The sequence below is a fragment of the Chenopodium album genome, chromosome 5 (genome assembly GCF_948465745.1).
Source record: "Chenopodium album chromosome 5, dcCheAlbu1.1, whole genome shotgun sequence".
Taxonomy (NCBI): Eukaryota; Viridiplantae; Streptophyta; class Magnoliopsida; order Caryophyllales; family Amaranthaceae; genus Chenopodium; species Chenopodium album.
Window position 1 is genome coordinate 14,549,024 of NC_137838.1, and position 16,541 is coordinate 14,565,564.

The 16,541-nt window shown below is 35.5% G+C and overlaps 3 protein-coding genes across 3 annotated transcripts; all 3 read left to right on the forward strand.

The window, feature by feature from the left end:
- The first annotated feature begins 1,155 nt into the window (after positions 1-1,155).
- Positions 1,156-2,028, forward strand: LOC145632639 (BAHD acyltransferase 1-like). The gene is made up of 2 exons (XM_081684989.1): positions 1,156-1,197; positions 1,423-2,028. The coding sequence occupies exons 1-2, from the start codon at positions 1,156-1,158 to the stop codon at positions 2,026-2,028; spliced, it is 648 nt and encodes a 215-aa protein (XP_081541115.1).
- A 2-nt stretch (positions 2,029-2,030) lies between these two features.
- Positions 2,031-2,537, forward strand: LOC145632640 (BAHD acyltransferase 1-like). Its single transcript, XM_081684990.1, has one exon. The coding sequence runs from the start codon at positions 2,031-2,033 to the stop codon at positions 2,535-2,537; it is 507 nt and encodes a 168-aa protein (XP_081541116.1).
- Positions 2,538-3,549: 1,012 nt separating this feature from the next.
- On the forward strand, positions 3,550-15,225 carry LOC145630496 (uncharacterized). Its single transcript, XM_081682762.1, has 21 exons — positions 3,550-3,726; positions 3,837-4,009; positions 4,116-4,286; positions 4,405-4,515; positions 4,608-4,685; positions 4,936-5,132; positions 5,221-5,281; positions 6,855-6,929; positions 7,106-7,183; positions 7,563-7,625; positions 7,699-7,782; positions 7,896-8,074; positions 8,324-8,363; positions 8,445-8,588; positions 8,700-8,819; positions 8,921-9,136; positions 10,143-10,319; positions 11,148-11,826; positions 12,929-13,131; positions 13,372-13,507; positions 14,817-15,225. Exons 1-21 carry the CDS (start codon positions 3,585-3,587, stop codon positions 14,963-14,965), a joined length of 3,276 nt encoding a protein of 1,091 aa, XP_081538888.1. The 5' UTR covers positions 3,550-3,584; the 3' UTR covers positions 14,966-15,225.
- Positions 15,226-16,541: the final 1,316 nt, after the last annotated feature.

A 16,541-nucleotide genomic window follows, 5' to 3' on the forward strand; every position in this document is an offset into this window, starting at 1 on the left:
CGAGTGAATAGAATGGCTTGATTATTATTCATCAATAGGTAGAGTATTTATACAAAACCTAAGAACATAAGATAGGAAACAATCTTCCTAAAAGATATACTTAAATAATATCTTAACATATAATAAACCTAAATATATTATTCTCCTAATAAGATTCATATGGAAAATATATCACACATATATTTTCCGATATTATCTCTAACACCCTCCCGCAATCGTAACGGCAGTAACACGAACGTTGCGATTGGAAATTCTTCAAATTGTTGAAGCCGAGATGCACACTCTTGTGATGTCGCCTTCAAAGTTTTTTTTTCTTTTCTTCAATGATGAGAACGTTCATCTTTTCGAACTCATCTGTCATCAATCAAACAGGAACGTCATTCTTTTCGAACCTGCAAATATAACAATTTTTGGTTTTTCCAGAGCAAAACCGAGCTCCAATCAAATATTGATTTTTCAAAGTAAACCACACTCAAATTTCTTATTGGTCTTTTAGAGTAAACCACACTCAAATCTCTTATTGGTTTTTCAGAGTAAACCACACTCAAATTTCTTATTGGTCTTTCAGAGTAAACCACACTCAAATTTCTTATTGGTCTTTCAGAGTAAAACCAAACTCATATCCAAAGGAGCAAAATATCCAAAGGAGCAAAATCATGCTCGAATGAACTCACAAGAAAGAAAGAAAAATTGCACAACAGAATTTTTGGGTAAAATTTATGAATCCCGCCGGTGAGTTTAATTTTCTAACCCACCGGCAGGGGGGAAATTTTTGTGAATGGCCCCAAGATTTAACCTGCTCTTGATACCATGACAAATTAGAGAGAAATAGAATATAATGGCTTTTGTATTGCTTGCTTGTTTATTATAGAGACGAGTGAATAGAATGGCTTGATTATTATTCATCAATAGGTAGAGTATTTATACAAAACCTAAGAACATAAGATAGGAAACAATCTTCCTAAAAGATATACTTAAATAATATCTTAACATATAATAAACCTAAATATATTATTCTCCTAATAAGATTCATATGGAAAATATATCACACATATATTTTCCGATATTATCTCTAACAAGGCTTGAGGTCTATTTAAAGGTCCCATAAGAAATGGAGAAGTTTAAAGCAAGAAAATAAATCCAAGTTCATTATCAATGGAGAAAGAATTTGATATTGATAATGAACTTGAAGTAGAGGTGAATATAATATCGAAAGAGATGGTTAAACCATCCATTATATTCCACCACCCTCTAATCCCGCAACGTTCAGCCTTTCTCTCCTCGATCAAAATTACTATACCTATCATGTACCTATGCTCTTTTTCTACAATGCCAACTCCCTAACTCGACAAAGCGAGGTTAATATAAGTGGTCTAAAAACATCCCTAAGCCAAACACTTGATCAATTCTTCCCTTTTGCAGGTCGATGAGTCGTTCATTTCTTGCAACCACAAGGGCATACCATTTATTGAGACTAAAGTCAATTGTCATCTCTCGTTTGTCATGACATCACCTCATAAGCTTAACTTGCTTACCAAGTTTCTCCCTCCTGAAGAGTTACAAGCTTCTGGGTCGAAACCAATCTCAGAACTTGTACCTTTAGCCTTTCAGATAATTGTTTTTTCGTTGTGGATAGGGGAGGTGATTGGATGCTACATGCTCCATGAACTCCTCGACGCAGCTTCCCTAGGAATCTTCCTTAAGCATTGGTCAGCCCTTGCTAGTGATCCCGACTTCAAAGCTATTGTCAATGCATTTCCTCCACTTCTTAATTCGGAACACATATTTTCGCCTGATCTCTTTTCAGAGACCCCTGTTATAAAATCAAATTCAACCAATGTCATCAAAAGTTTCATATTCGATAATATTGCTATAAGCAACCTTAGGGCCAAGGCAACAAGTAAGCTTATTCCAAACCCTACGAGATTCGAGGTCGTGGCAGGGTTTGTTTGGGAGAAAACCTTGGCCGCAAGGCTTACTTTAGGAGTGCAAATTAAACAAACAGAGCTCTCGATTGTTGTGATCTGAACATGCGGTCAAGGTTAAGCCCGCCACTCCCAAGAGGATCCATTGGTAACCTTTTCACGAACGCACAAGCACGCACACAAGTTGTTCACAAAAGTAGTAACAACTCTAGGCTTCAAGAGCTTGTCAATGAAATCCATTCAGCTTTATCCAATACTAGCAAGAAAATTACTGGTACAACTTTTCAAGGGGAAAATGCGGCGGAAACCATTATTTCTGAGCGGAAAGCTGAGTTGCGAGGTGGGATAGAGAATGAAGAGGGCAATTTCTGGGTTACGAGCTGGTGTAAGATTGGGTTAAATGAGGCGGACTTCGGGTTCGGAAAGCCTGCGTGGATTGTTCCCACAGACGGGAAAGAACCTCCTCCTGGGTTTATGAACTTTTTCACCCTCACTGATTACTGTCATCCTATTAATGGTGATGGAATTGAGGCGTGGTTGATGTTAGAGGAGAAAGAAATGCAAACTTTAGAGTCCAACCCTGATTTCCTTGCTTTTGCTTATCCTAATTAAGTTATTGCCCCTTTAATTTCCCCCTTTTGCAAATTATTTAGGTTCATGTAATCAAGAATCATTCTATTGTAAGAATAACATAAGAACATGTCATTTCTAGTTTTTACTTTATATTTTCAAATGTGATTTAAATTTGACATTATTCCCACACTAATCTTTAATAATAATATTAAAATGTCCGAGATGTTATTAGATTCGTTTTAATGTGTATTGTTCACATATGAAATTTTAGTATTTTAGTCACGAAATTAAAGATATTTAATGATAATAAACATAATAATAGAATTCTAATTTGATGATAGCCTGTTTTGAGCAAATACAAATACTACGTATTCGATTAGATAGTCTGAATTGAACATACTTTAAATAGGAGCATATGAATCTTTGTATAAGATAATTTATTGTCCATAACCAAAAACTAGTACTCAGTACTCTACATTATTTACAAAGCGACAATTTCAATAAGTCAATTTCTTTTCGAATTCAAATTAAATCCAATTTAAAACATTGCAAATATTTCATTTCTACTTGTTGTGAATCCTGTAAATCACTAATCATCGTTGGTTTTCACTGCTTAAATATTGTAGTTTTATAGAGTTTGTTATGAGCTAGTTTCTTTCTCGTCTCTTGTCCAAAAAAAAAAAAAAAATTATGTAAGTCTTTAATCCGCTAGAGGTGTCCATTCAAGTATTCGTTCGAATTCGATAAGGTATTCGGGTTGGGTCTATTCGATTAGGTTGTGTGAATTTTAAAGTTCTCAATCAGGTTCGATATAGTGTTCATACAAGTAAAATATTAATCGATTAGTCTTTGGGTTGATTTAATTGAGTCAGTAGGGTAAATTTTTGACATCTCATTAATCCCACAATCTGGTAACGGGTATAAGTGTAATAACGGCATTTGAAGTTTTGAACAACGAAACACTTTTTCCCGGCTACATTAAAATCAATGCTTTATAAATTCCCATCATTTTCCCGCCATTTACCCTCTTTCACTTACTACTCCAAAATCCCCTAATTTCTAGGGTTTTCTCTCTCCTCTTCATCAATGGCGGACACTCTTCGAATTGCTCAACTTCTCAATGAAACCTTCAATTCCGACGGCCAAGTAGTTCACAACGCCACAAACCAACTCGATTGCCTTTCCGCCGCCTCCGATTTTCCATTCTCACTCCTCTCCATTGTCAATGGTAACTCATTTCTGCTCTTTCTGGAATTCAATTTGACTTCTGTATGTCCTACTTTGGATTTCATTTTGTGGTTTTGAATTCGATAAGTTTGGATTTGATTGATGGTGTAGGAGATGGAAATCAAGGTCAAAAAATAGCTGCTGCTACTTATCTTAAGAATTTGATTAGACGAAATGTTTTTGGCGAAGGAAAATCTGGTTCTTTTAGTAAGGATTTTAAGGAGAAGCTACTCGAATCGTTGCTTCGAGCGGAATTGCCGGTTCTTAGAGTCTTGATTGAAGCGGTACCTACTTTTTTTGAACTTGATCTTAAGATTTCCCTTTTAATTGAGCTTTGTTTTTGCATGATACGAAATTGTATTTAGTCGAATTTTCGTTTTCGTATTGCAGTTTAGTTTTGTTGTTGATGCTGAATTTGTGAAGAAAAATGAATGGCCTGAGCTTGTGCCACAAGTTCGTTATGCTATCCAAAATAGTGACATTATTAGTGGAAATGCGAATAGTGGGTTGAAAACACTTAACGCGCTCAAAGCTCTTCAAGCATTACTTAGACCCTTTCAGGTAATTATGATACAATCAACTGTTGGCTGTTACTTGTAGATAGTTGGATAAACTCATATGACGCGAACTTGTTTCGTCTCGAATTCACTCTTTACAATATAATTGTAATGTTCTCCAGTACTTCTTGAATCCAAAAGTTGCGAAAGAGCCTGTCCCACCGCAGCTGGAGCAGATTGCCAATGATATTTTGGTGCCTTTGTTGGCTATATTTCATGGTTTTGCGGAGAAGGTTCATTGCTTCTGTCTGCTGCTCTCAATTCATCCTTGCTTTGCAGCTTTGCCCTTATAATGTCTAATAGTGGCCTGGTAACTTTTCTACAGGCTTTAGCTACTAAAGGAAGCTTGGACATAGAGATGGAGAATGTCCTTCTAATTGTGTGCAAATGCACATACTTTGCTGTAAGTAGCTTAACATCTCTATTTGTGGTAATTCCGGTGCTTGATGCTATCTCTTAAAGTTTTGTTGTTAAGTTTCAAATAACTAACCAACGTTTTTATAATAATAACAGTGTTTTGAAGATGAAAATAGTTGCTGTAGCCATTTTTGTTTGCTTATCCCTTTGTTCCTCTACCCATTGTCCAATAACTTATGCATAAACACACTTTTGTCGATTTACTTATCAACACTGATTGCAATTTGGATATTTAGGTCAGGTCGTATATGCCTACTTCTGTTGCAACTCTGCTGCCTTCTTTCTCTGGTGACTTATGTGGCCTTTTACAAACATTAAATCTAGAGGAATCAGTATCTTCTGAAGGCAGTCAACAAGTAAGACTAAAAACTGGAAAGAGGATCTTGCTTATGTTTTGTGCTCTTGTTACTCGACACAGAAAGTATTCTGATAAGTAAGTTAATTGTGATTGCGGTTCGTGTGCAGACTTTCCAAACTCGTATTAACATTTTTTTTTTTTTCTATTGATTTCACTATTTCAGGTTGATGCCTGATATTATGAAATGTGTTCTGCATATTGCTAGATGTAGCTCCAATATCAGTGTATGTTTTCACTTGTTTGTTTATTGACTTTGTTTGCAATTTTATTTTTAAGAAGATTATTGTGCTGTATCATTGTAAGCATTTTCTAATGCTTGTAATTCTTATTTGGTAAAATGTGATGATTAAATACTCTCTTTGGTTTTTATAAAGCAATTAAAAGAGAATGGCTCTTTTTAGTCCATGCTAATTGAATAAATTGTTAATTAGGCTCATTATATATTAGAGATGTTTCTGTCATGTCAAGGATCTTAACAATGGAAGACTAAAACATGTGGGATCTAATGATAATTTTCCCTTATTGAAATTGTAATACTTCTATAAACAGAGGTAGAAATGAGAGGTGGGAAGCAATAGGTAAGAATGCAAGTAACATAAAATTCTGGGAAATATTTGTAAAATTTAATAAAGATGAAATAATGTCTGATGAATTTAAATATTGCATCTTAGGGTCTCAATAAGACCCACATTTAAGAACAAGTATTATGGGGTGCATTTCGATGATAAAAGTGTAGCTATTAAGCGAGAGGTCATAAGACTTGTGCAAGTGATGTAAAATGCTCATTCTTTAACTAAACTGTATTAAAGAATATGGTCTAGTAGTCTACAGAATCCTACATAGTAAACATAAGCTATGAAAATTATTGAATTTTTCTAGTAATAATATCACATGACAAAAAGAACACCAGATTGGTTTTATAAAGAACTCAAACTTTATGGTTTAAATAGCTGTCTAAATGAGCCTTGAGGCACCCTTAGCCACTATAGTCTTTTGAAGTGGCTAAGTGCCTGTGGCGTGGCTTTTTAAGCTTTTTACACTGTTCAAAATTTAGATGCTCAAGTACTTTGGAGCTAGGGTGCATCTGCATTATTTTCTTAAATCCTATTTTATGTTACATTGCCTTTTCTTCGAATAGCAGAAGACCTCTATAGCCTCATCTTATCTAGGGTATCCTTTGTTATAGGCAGGCTTAAAAATCCTTCTCTTTCCCTTGTCTGTTTAATGTTGTGGAGAAAAACTAATGGAACAGGACAGGAAGTTTCCATGCTCATATAATTTAACTCCCTTCTCTCAACTTTAAATAAATAAATATACGAAGGGGAAAAACATCAACACAACAGTCTTTAAGCTTTCCCCTGAATGCAGTCATGTCTTTGCTTTAAACACCAGGCTTCTACTTAACACTACTTTTCCTCTTTTTTTCTTGCATTAAATATGGCTGCAAACAGTTGGCTCAAGTAAGAAATTCTAATAACAAAGTAATAAAGAAAAGACTTCCAACTTGCGGTAGAAAATTTCATGGGGCAGGCCAGTCCTGAGGTGTCTGCATCTCTTACTTGCCTTTATATCAGTTGCTTTCCTGCAAGTCAAATGTTTCTCACTGGGTAGCCTACCAATTACTCCAAGTATTCCATTAGTAGCAAGCTATTTATAGTCTTTGTTCATAAGTTCTCTTTTTAGTTTATTTTTTAAAACATATCTATGTTTAATTTGTTACTTTTTTCTTGCAGTTGTGGTGATCTGTCATATTATATACTCTGAAGTGAATTTTTTTTTTTTATTCTTCTTATGCAGAAGCTGGACTGCTTATCAGAGAGGGTCATCTCATTGGCATTTGACGTCATTTCTCATATCCTGGAGACTGGCCCGGTGAGCTTCTACAGTTCATTGTTACTTAAGAACTATTTGGATGTTGCAATATTCAATTTCTGGATTACATAATGATAGCTTTCAATTGGTGCAGGGTTATGTTTTCTTTTGGTTGTATCTGGTACTTTTAGTTATTATTTCCCTTACAGTATTCTGATAGCGTCATTTGGAAGCAGGGATGGAGATTAGTTTCACCCCATTTTTCATCATTGTTGGACTTAGCTATTTTTCCAGCGCTCATGATGAATGCAAAGGTTTATTTCTCAAATTTACATATTTATCGTTTCTTTCAGTCATTTCAATTTTCAAATATGTAGTCTTAGAGGTGAAATAATCAGGTAGTTTCAACCTCATCTGATAGTTTAAGTCCAAGGCAGACATATTGTGTGATGAGTAATATAGCATTATACTAAATATTTTATTACTTTAAAATATGATAGTGATAATAAGATAAAATTGTGTGCTGAAATTAGAAATATGAGTTTGTTTGAGGATCCATTTACCAAATAAAATCACCCTTATCACGCAGATTCTTATAGCGCTCACCATTCCACCTTCGTATCCTCTTTTTTTTTATTACATATATTTGTTTTTTCTGAGACTTCTCCTCTTGCTGTTTCGTACTTGTATCAGGATATTTTGGAATGGGAAGAAGATGCAGATGAGTTCTTAAGCAAGAATTTACCATCTGAGCTGGTATGCTTTTTATTTTTTAAAGTTTTGCTTCGCCCAACAAGATGCTCTGCTGATGGCGTTAACTGCCTTTTAGGAAGAAATTTCTGGATGGAGAGAGGATTTATATACCGCCAGAAAAAGTGCTATGAATTTACTTGGTGTCATTTCTATGTCAAAGGTCAGTTAAGAATCCTATAAGTTTGCTTTGCGTTTTCTGAAAGAAAAATGTAGTGTGATTGCTTGTTCAAGATCAAAAACCAGAAACAGCTTCTTATCTTTTAAGTTTTGCAGGGGCCTCCAGTGGTGGCTAACAGTCAGAGCTCTTTGTCATCTTTAAAACGCAAAAAGGGTGATAAGAAGAAGGGAAAAGACCAACTATGTTCAGTTGGAGAATTGCTAGTTCTTCCTTTTCTGTCAAAGTTTCCAATTCCTAGTGATGCAAATGCATCTGACGTTAGTATATCAAATAAGTAAGTTTCTGAGTACCATTGTTGTTTGGCAAGTTGGCAGTCTACCTATTAATTATATATTTTTATCACTTTACAATGCTCTGTTAATTTGGAGTTCTATTATGACTTGGTAGGGTGTTTCCTTGGTGTTATTCTGATGAAACTTTTGACAGCAATTCCTTAATAATTTGTTAAGATTGTCTGTATTGTATAAAACTTTCGTAGTCACCCTACATTTGTTTTCTTATGGTGTTCCCATGATAATGACAGTTATTATGGTGTTCTCATGGGGTATGGAGCTCTACAGGATGTAAGAACATCTCCTTTCTTTCCCTAATCTGTTCTGATGTAAAACAGTTATTTATGGTGGTTTTATCATTTTTATCGACAGTTCTTAGGGGAGCAAAAACCTGAACGCACAGCAACCTTAATTAGACATCGGATGCTACCACTTTACAAGGTCTCCATAACCCACCCTTATTTGCTTGCTGCTGCAAACTGGATACTTGGAGAGCTAGCATCCTCTCTACCTGAAGTTAGTATTTTAGTGATAATTTTATGAAATTTTCATTTCATGGTCACAGCGCTCAACTGAATGTGTTCTTTCTCAACTCTCAAATATCCAATCTACGACTATGGTTTACAGGATATGGCAGCTGATGTATATTCTGCATTGCTTAAAGCACTGACGATACCCGATTGCGAAGACGCGTCTTGTTACCCTGTGCGAGCAAGTGCTGCTGGGGCAGTGGTCAAAATTCTTGAAGTAATTCCCTTTCTGAAGAAGTAAACTTGACTTATTGTTTTTTTTTCTTTTTCCCTCTATTCTGAGCCTTCATTCTTAAATATATATACAACACTTTGCAGAGTGAATACTTGCCACCTGACTGGCTACCTATTCTCCAAGTAGTAGTTGGTAGAATTGGTCATGAAGAAGAGGAGATTTCCATGCTATTTCAACTACTTAGCTCTGTGGTTGAGGCTGGAGAGAAAGAGGTAGCAGTTCATATACCTTTAGTTGTATCACAGTTGGCTGATACAATTGCCAAGTATATGCCTTCCAATATAGAGCCATGGCCTCAAGTAAGTACTGACCTCCTCTAGCAATGCATTATTTTTTTGGTCTATTAGTGTTTAAAACGTTCACAAAAAATTATACCAAGATAATGTAATTGAGCAGGATTTATTGATTCAGTTTCTAGTGTAGGCTTAGAAAATCCAAATTATAGTCTGAATGGAGAGTTTTTGGAAGCCATTCCTTAAGTGGTTTAATCTGTGAAAGCTTTTTATATTACTGGTTGGTTGGGGGGGGGGGGTGTTGTCGTCAACAGCAGGGGGATTTTTTTTTTTTTTAAAAATATTAGGCAAATTTGTTGACAATTCAACTGAATCATCACTACTATATTTGGCTATTTTTAGTGTAGTTGTCACCGACTTGCCATATGAGCATTAAATGTGCCTTCCAAGTAGAATTGATCTTGAATTCTCATTTGGTCCTTCAGCAAAATGACTTACATAATTTTCAAAATTGCACACATGTAGGATGGCCAATTGGATCGTTGGAATTGCCCATATGATTGTTTTGGCTCATAAAGGTCATCACTATCCTCTAATGAACTTAACATTCCCTTAGAATACTGCTTGATGGGCATGAAAATGCAATTTTCGAACTGTTAGATTTTTTTTAAGCACTTACAAGAGATCTGTCATTTGACTCCTAAAGATATTTACTTAGTCTCTCTGTTGCTTCTTCCTTGGAACTCACGGAATGCTCACAAAAGCAAATTGCAGAAGAAGATCAACACTCACATACAAGCAAATCAATTACTAATCAGCAATCAAAAAGCAAATACTAATTTTTAGACTTTTGTGAGTAAGCAATTAAATTTGTAGGACTGTACAATCTAATTATCCAATCTTATGATCCGATCCCGATAACCCCTTCTGATCCAAATTAGGATCCCAATCCTAATAACATTGGTTGCCGCTTGCCTCTTGTTTTTTTTTTTTTTCCTTTTTCTTTTTCTTTTTCTTTTTCTTGTTAGTATCCATTGAGATCTTAGCAATAATCCTTTCTTACCTATGGCAGGCAGTTATAAAGGGCTTTGCAGCACTATCTGTAATGGCTAAATCTTGGCAAGACGCGATACCTGAAGAAGAGGAACAGAACCACATAAGTGCAAAGTGGGAATCTGATCAGAGAACTATGGCTAGAGCCTTTTCTGCCCTCTTGCAACAGGCATGGCTTGTAACCAAGGAAATATTGGTGAGGGTCAAATTGCAATATAAGCACTTGTTTTGCGTACCTCATCGATTTAGTCAACTATTTGCGTTAATGGCCTTCATATATGGTGTACAAATCTTTTCATGTTCGCCTTCTGTGCATTATCTACATGCAAGTGCTTATCTGTTCTAATGCTCTATCCACCCTTTTTTTGCCTTGTCAATGTTGTATATGCCTCTCTCAATATGATCTTCTAATGTTGATATCATACGATGAGGTAACAACAATGTCTCTTCTCTACTCTATAGACAATGTACAAAGTATATGATCAACATGCATAGGCCACTTTCTGTCATTTGCCTAAGTAAAATTCTAATTACTAGAACAACATGATCATTTTTTATTAGCTTCATGAGTAGTTCAGAAGAATAATCTGTTTAAGAAAGTTCAGTTAGCAAATTCCTTGACTTGGACGGACCAAGTACGAGTAGACTTAGTTGTATCAACTTGTATAGAATGTATTTTTTTGTTGTCTATTTTGTCTGACCAGTCTTTTCATAATATTCTTTGGTAGTTAGAGTAAAATCAAAGCTGGCTGAGAACGGCAGTTAGAAACATACCCATGTTTTACCTCTATAGCGCGTCTGAGTAGTCCATTAAGTGTTTAATTGGTTGCTTATCTTAATGAGTCATTTAGTTTAAATCTTCCTTTATTCTTTTTCTTTTTTTTGAAGACAATCTTCCTTTATTCTTTGTTTCCTTTTACTTTTTATCAACAAGATAGGGGAGTTCATTCGACTTAAAAGTTTGCGTGTCTTAATTTAACTGTAGAAAAGGTTTATACATTTTGATAGTGGTGACAATGGTCAGGATGACGATGATGATACTTCACCACATTCATGCATTGATGATGCATCAACAATCCTTTGGTTCATCATCCGGTCCAGTACCAACAATGATGCTCTTCTGGAACTCAAAGTATCAGAACTTTTGTTAGCTTGGACCGAAATTATAGCAGATTGGCATTCCTGGGAAGAAGTAGAGGACTTGGCTGTCTTTGACTGCATTAAGGAGGTTGTTAATCTAGAGAAGAACCTTGGCCTGCCGAAATTTTTCATCGCTAAGATGCCTCCACCACCAGCTCCTCCTGTACCAGAAAAATCTCTCATTGAAAATATTGCAGCATTTGTCTGTGAAGCCATTTCACAGTATCCTTCTGCAGCATCAAGGGCTTGTGCATGTGTACATACCCTTCTTCATTTGCCATGTTATTCTTCTGATACAGAGGAAGTCAAGCGTTCATTGGCAATTGCTTTTAGTCAGGCTGCAGCATCTAGATTCAAAGATATTCAAAGTAAACCCTGTCCACTTTGGAAACCATTGTTGCTTGCGGTATCATCATGTTATTTGTATTATCCAGATGCTGTCCAGTCAGTTCTAGAAAAGGTTGAAAAAGGTGGTTTCATGGTCTGGGTATCTTCTGTGAACTCCATCTCCTCCATCTCATTCACACCAAACACTACAACAGAGTCGGAAATTAAATTAGTTGGTGGGTTTCTTTTCACTTCAGCTCTTTGTTTGTTATTTTCCATTGTGTTTAGTAGCACTGGAATATGGTCATTTATAATACTGAACTGATCATCAACAGTACCTGTGTGTCTTGTGCATGGATTTTCTTGGTGCTATTGATAATTTGACGGCTCTGATTGTTGTAAATTACCAAGCCTTTCTTTTTCTTCTATTATTCTAACAGAAAAGTACTATAATCTCATTGTCCATAGTTCAGTTTTGGATAGATTAAGTGGGGAAGGGATTTATTCCAGCTACACTGGTTATTGGCTTGAAGTTGCACATAATGGATTGGTCTCAAATCTCATAATAATAAGGTAACTATCATTCTACACAACAGTAAAACCACCACCAACACATGAACCAACCTAGGCCTGTACGATTCCATCATTAGTTAGAAGTTTGGATGCAATATTAGCTTTTTGTTGAAGTACCACAAAGTTTTTTCTTGATGCTAGACTATTTTACTTGAACTTGGCTAAAATTTTCAGACACACACAGGTACAAGTGTTCATACATGATCATCTTATAAATTTTTTTGCATGATTTTGATCTTAAATGAAGTCTTCAAGTCATCAAGTGTCATAATCATGTCTGAGTACACGACACAGCTACTTGAGGTGAAATGATGTTTGAAGAGTCAGGAGTTACATAGCTGCTAGCCTGCTAGACACAAATTTATTTTGTTCATACAGCTGGGACCAATCAACATGCAGGCAATAATGTATCTCCAATTCCAGCTCAAATGTTAACACTGGATTTAGTCAATTAGATCTTATAAGATTCATAACTTTGTAAGGAGCATTACAGTTTCTAATAGATGGGTTAGAGTACCAAAAATTTTAGGATAGTTTTCTTCATATCCTGTATAGTTTTTGGGTTTACCCTCTTTTGTACAATACAAGCTACATGCTTGAGCTTGGAATGTCATACTTACCCCCCCCCCCTCTTCCCCCTCCGCCTCTCTTACCTCCCAAGGGTGGACACTTGAAATATGCCAGCTGTCCATAGTATATCTCAATCTGCAAATTTCTTTTCTTTTTATTCTACCCCGTGCTTATCTATTGCATGCTTCATTTCAGTTATCACTCTTGGCAAGGTGGTTGAACAGCTTTTAACTGTGGGAAGCCCAACTAGTGGCTTGTTATGGGAATGCTTTAGTTCGCTCTTGTCAGCGTTTGCACGATTGAAAGAAATTCAGGAAGCAAATCACTTGGATGAAGAAATTGAAGATGAAGAGATGGAAAATGAAGAGGAAGAGGAATCTGATGATGATGATGATGAGGTTTGACTTATGTTGCTTCTCTTTTCTTTCTAACTTTAGTTGTCCAGCTCATCCTTGTTGCTCACTTAAGATTCAGAGGAGTAAAATTACATTGCATTGAATTTTGCATCTTTGAAAATGAAATAGCTATACTGGCAACTGGGTGCTTAATTGGGAATTTTGATAAGAGTTCAACTTCAAGTATATGTTATCCAGCTTTTAACTTCTTTGTTTAATACTGTTCCTAATTGGTAAAATTAGGACTCTGATGATGATGTACAAGAAGAAACTGAAGAAGAGTTTCTGGAAAGATATGCTGAGGCTGCTGCGGCTTTGGAAAATGGAGATCTTGCTGAAGAAGGGGACTCGGAGGATTTTGATGAAGAACTTGAATTGGGTTAGACATCTACTCTTTAATCTATTAAATCACTTTACCATTTAGAGAAACATTGCCACTTGTGCACAAAATATTGACAAAATGTTTACTATAATGTTTACAAGAATTTTACTGTAAAGATAATGCATACTTTAGAGTTTAACATTCATTTTCCCCTTTCGGCCTTTCCCCACTTATTCTATAGTGTAATCAATGCTAACTTGACCATTTCTCAAAATTAGTGCAAAAGGTCATCAGACAAGTAGTTAGAATAACACTGATAGGCTAAACAAAGATAAAAACAGCCGAACAGGTGCATACAGACGTGGAGATATAGCGTGCAGTGGCTCATGGAAGGGCAAAATCTTTTAGATGCAACTATGCAAAAATGATGATCTTAGCACCCCAATTCATATGCACGCTACAAATGCAAGACAGGAGTAAATTTCCTATATGTCTCACAAGTTGGAGTATAAAAAGTTAACATCAAATTTTGTTGTTTGATGCCTTTTCAGCATAATCAATTTAAGATGTTGCTCCAACTTGGCATTTTTGTTGACACACTCATGCTGAATGAGAAGGATATAGATGTGGAATTCATACTTGACTCTTGATTTCATTAGGACAATAAATCATTTACGAAATCCTGATTAACTCTTGAAATTACAATAGGATATCAAACCACTATATCTTGATGCAATTAACCTACATGGTGTAGATGCATATCTACTGTTAGATTAATACAGTGTCAATCTCTCTTTTTGGGGATTGCAGTCTTGAGTTAGTATTGAGATGGGTGCATCCAAAAGTTTTTTAAAATTTAGTTGACATCAAACCATATTACGGAGTAATAATTGCGTTTTGCCCCTATTTTGCTGATGAAATTAGATGTATGATTGTCAATTTAGACATCCTTAATAAAAGGGTTACTCAAAGACTGTATAATCCTATCACTTGTGTCTGAATTTAGCGCATGTTCTCATTGACTGAACTCAGCTGAACTGAATAGAATATTTTATAAGAGAAGGAAATTAGGAGCTAAGCTGAGGTGAGCTGAGCTGAACTGAATTGAATTGAATTTCAACGTATAAGAACAGACGGATAGTATCCCCACATTCCCCCCATGTCCTAATATTGAGTTATGGCAAGTCCCACACTCAACTTTGTATCCATATACAACTATACTTGAGGGCTGAGTCCAATAACACAGGTTATCTTTTTCGAACAAATTCATTAAGCTGACCTAGCATTTATGCTGCCCTGAACAAGCTAACAGACATCCTGATGCTATCAAACTATTGATCAGTTCTGTTTTTTGTGATTTATACAGGTTCACTTGAAGAGCTTGATCCACAGATATTTCTGCAATCTCTCCTGGAAAGATACCATCAAACTCTTGTACAAAATCAGGCTCTGTCTCCACAACTTATTTCAAGCTTGCGAAGCTTGTTTCCGGAATTCACAGGATTCAACCAGTAATTTGACTGATATAACTTACTCTTGTGTGCATAATTAGAGCCAAAATGTGTAGAGGAAAGCTTTTTTTGCAAGCCATATTTCTCAATTGATTCTTTTCATTATTTTATTTGTGTGATTTACCCTTGAGTGGTTATCAAGTTTGGATTAGCTCATATGCAACCTGTTGCATATATTATAAGCAATGTATGAACTAGGATCAATATATAGTTTTGAATCTATATACCCTTTCGCCACTTTTGAAGATTGGTTGTTTGATTTAATTACGCAGTCTATAACTATGGTAATTGCTTTATGGTAAGGGAATCCCATCCCCAAACACTCTCGAACTTTAAACCTGTAAAGTTCGATCCGATGCAATGAATGTGATATTGAACTATTGAAATTTTAAACAGATGAACTAATCAAAAGATTTGCATAATGTAAATTAACATAAACATTAAACGCAGTATCAATCTTTGCAAAAATATGATTGAAGTATATGCTCATCAACATTAAAATACAACTCAATTCGTAATTCATTGCCTACATTCCTTGAAGAATTAACATAATGTATAGCTTTTAGCCTGAATAATAGTCTTAAAAAATCTTATGTAAGAAATTGATCTTAAACTCCAAGAAGCTGCTCCGAATTTGCATTAGGAATAAAAGTTAAGCCGCACTTGCCGCAAGAAAGGCGGTCGGAGTGAGCCGCCATGAAAGAGCCAGGACCACACTGAGGAGAAGGGCACTCCTTTCGCAGCTTCTGGAGGTTTCCAGAATCATCATCAATTTTGTAGAGCTTGAGAATGGAAAGAGGCTCTTTCTTCTTCTCATGGTGGATTTTCTTTGGGGTTGTGAACGTCTTCTTCTTGTGCTTCTTGCCGCCCATCTTTTCCTCTTTTTTTACCACCCTGCCTAGGGTTAGTTGAAGAATTATCTTATGACGTTTGAAACAGAGGTTGAGGCTTTGGGGGTTTATATAGGCATTGGCTTATGTTAATTTACCAAAGAAAATTAGGTGTTGTTTGGTTGATATGGGATTTTATTTCTCATAGGCAATTACATTTCATTGGAATTAAATTTTCACATTTAATTTCCCAGGAATTGTATAAATTTGTTTGGTTGCTATGAAGGAAATTGTAATTTATGGGAATTTTGAGTTATTAAGGGGGGCCTTGATAATTTATTTCCCACATTTTGTAGGAATTGAAAATTCCCATGAATTTGCAATTCCTACATATTTCACTTTTTATAGCCAACCAAATAAATCTCCAATTTCTAAATTCCCATGATTTTTCAATTCCCCATTTTTTTTGGTCAACCAAACAAGGCCTTAGAAAATTGATACTCCCTCTTTCTCGGTTTCTCCTAGGTACATATGTTAATATTATAAAGTTCTAATGTAAAAAAAAAAAAAAAAAAAAAAACAACGTTAGTTTTCGATTTTTTTTTTTTTTTAAGTGTAAAAAAATACAAAAAACTAGTAATAGCGAATGGACCCTCAAGAGGTAACCATTCAACTCCTAAATTATGTTATCTTAAGTTCTTTATTTACGAGCTTGTCACTTGACACTTGTTTTGCTTTAAAGCTAAATAA

Bases quoted from the DNA above. Each gene is read 5' to 3' on its own strand.
- LOC145632639 (XM_081684989.1), top strand. From the start codon at position 1,156: ATGGAGAAAGAATTTGATATTGATAATGAACTTGAAGTAGAG. The intron at 1,198-1,422 runs GTGAATATAATA...TCCCTTTTGCAG, and splicing joins ATAATGAACTTGAAGTAGAG to GTCGATGAGTCGTTCATTTC.
- LOC145632640 (XM_081684990.1), top strand. From the start codon at position 2,031: ATGCGGTCAAGGTTAAGCCCGCCACTCCCAAGAGGATCCATTGGTAAC.
- LOC145630496 (XM_081682762.1), top strand. From the start codon at position 3,585: ATGGCGGACACTCTTCGAATTGCTCAACTTCTCAATGAAACCTTCAAT. The intron at 4,010-4,115 runs GTACCTACTTTT...TTCGTATTGCAG, and splicing joins TTAGAGTCTTGATTGAAGCG to TTTAGTTTTGTTGTTGATGC. The intron at 13,132-13,371 runs GTTTGACTTATG...TGGTAAAATTAG, and splicing joins CTGATGATGATGATGATGAG to GACTCTGATGATGATGTACA.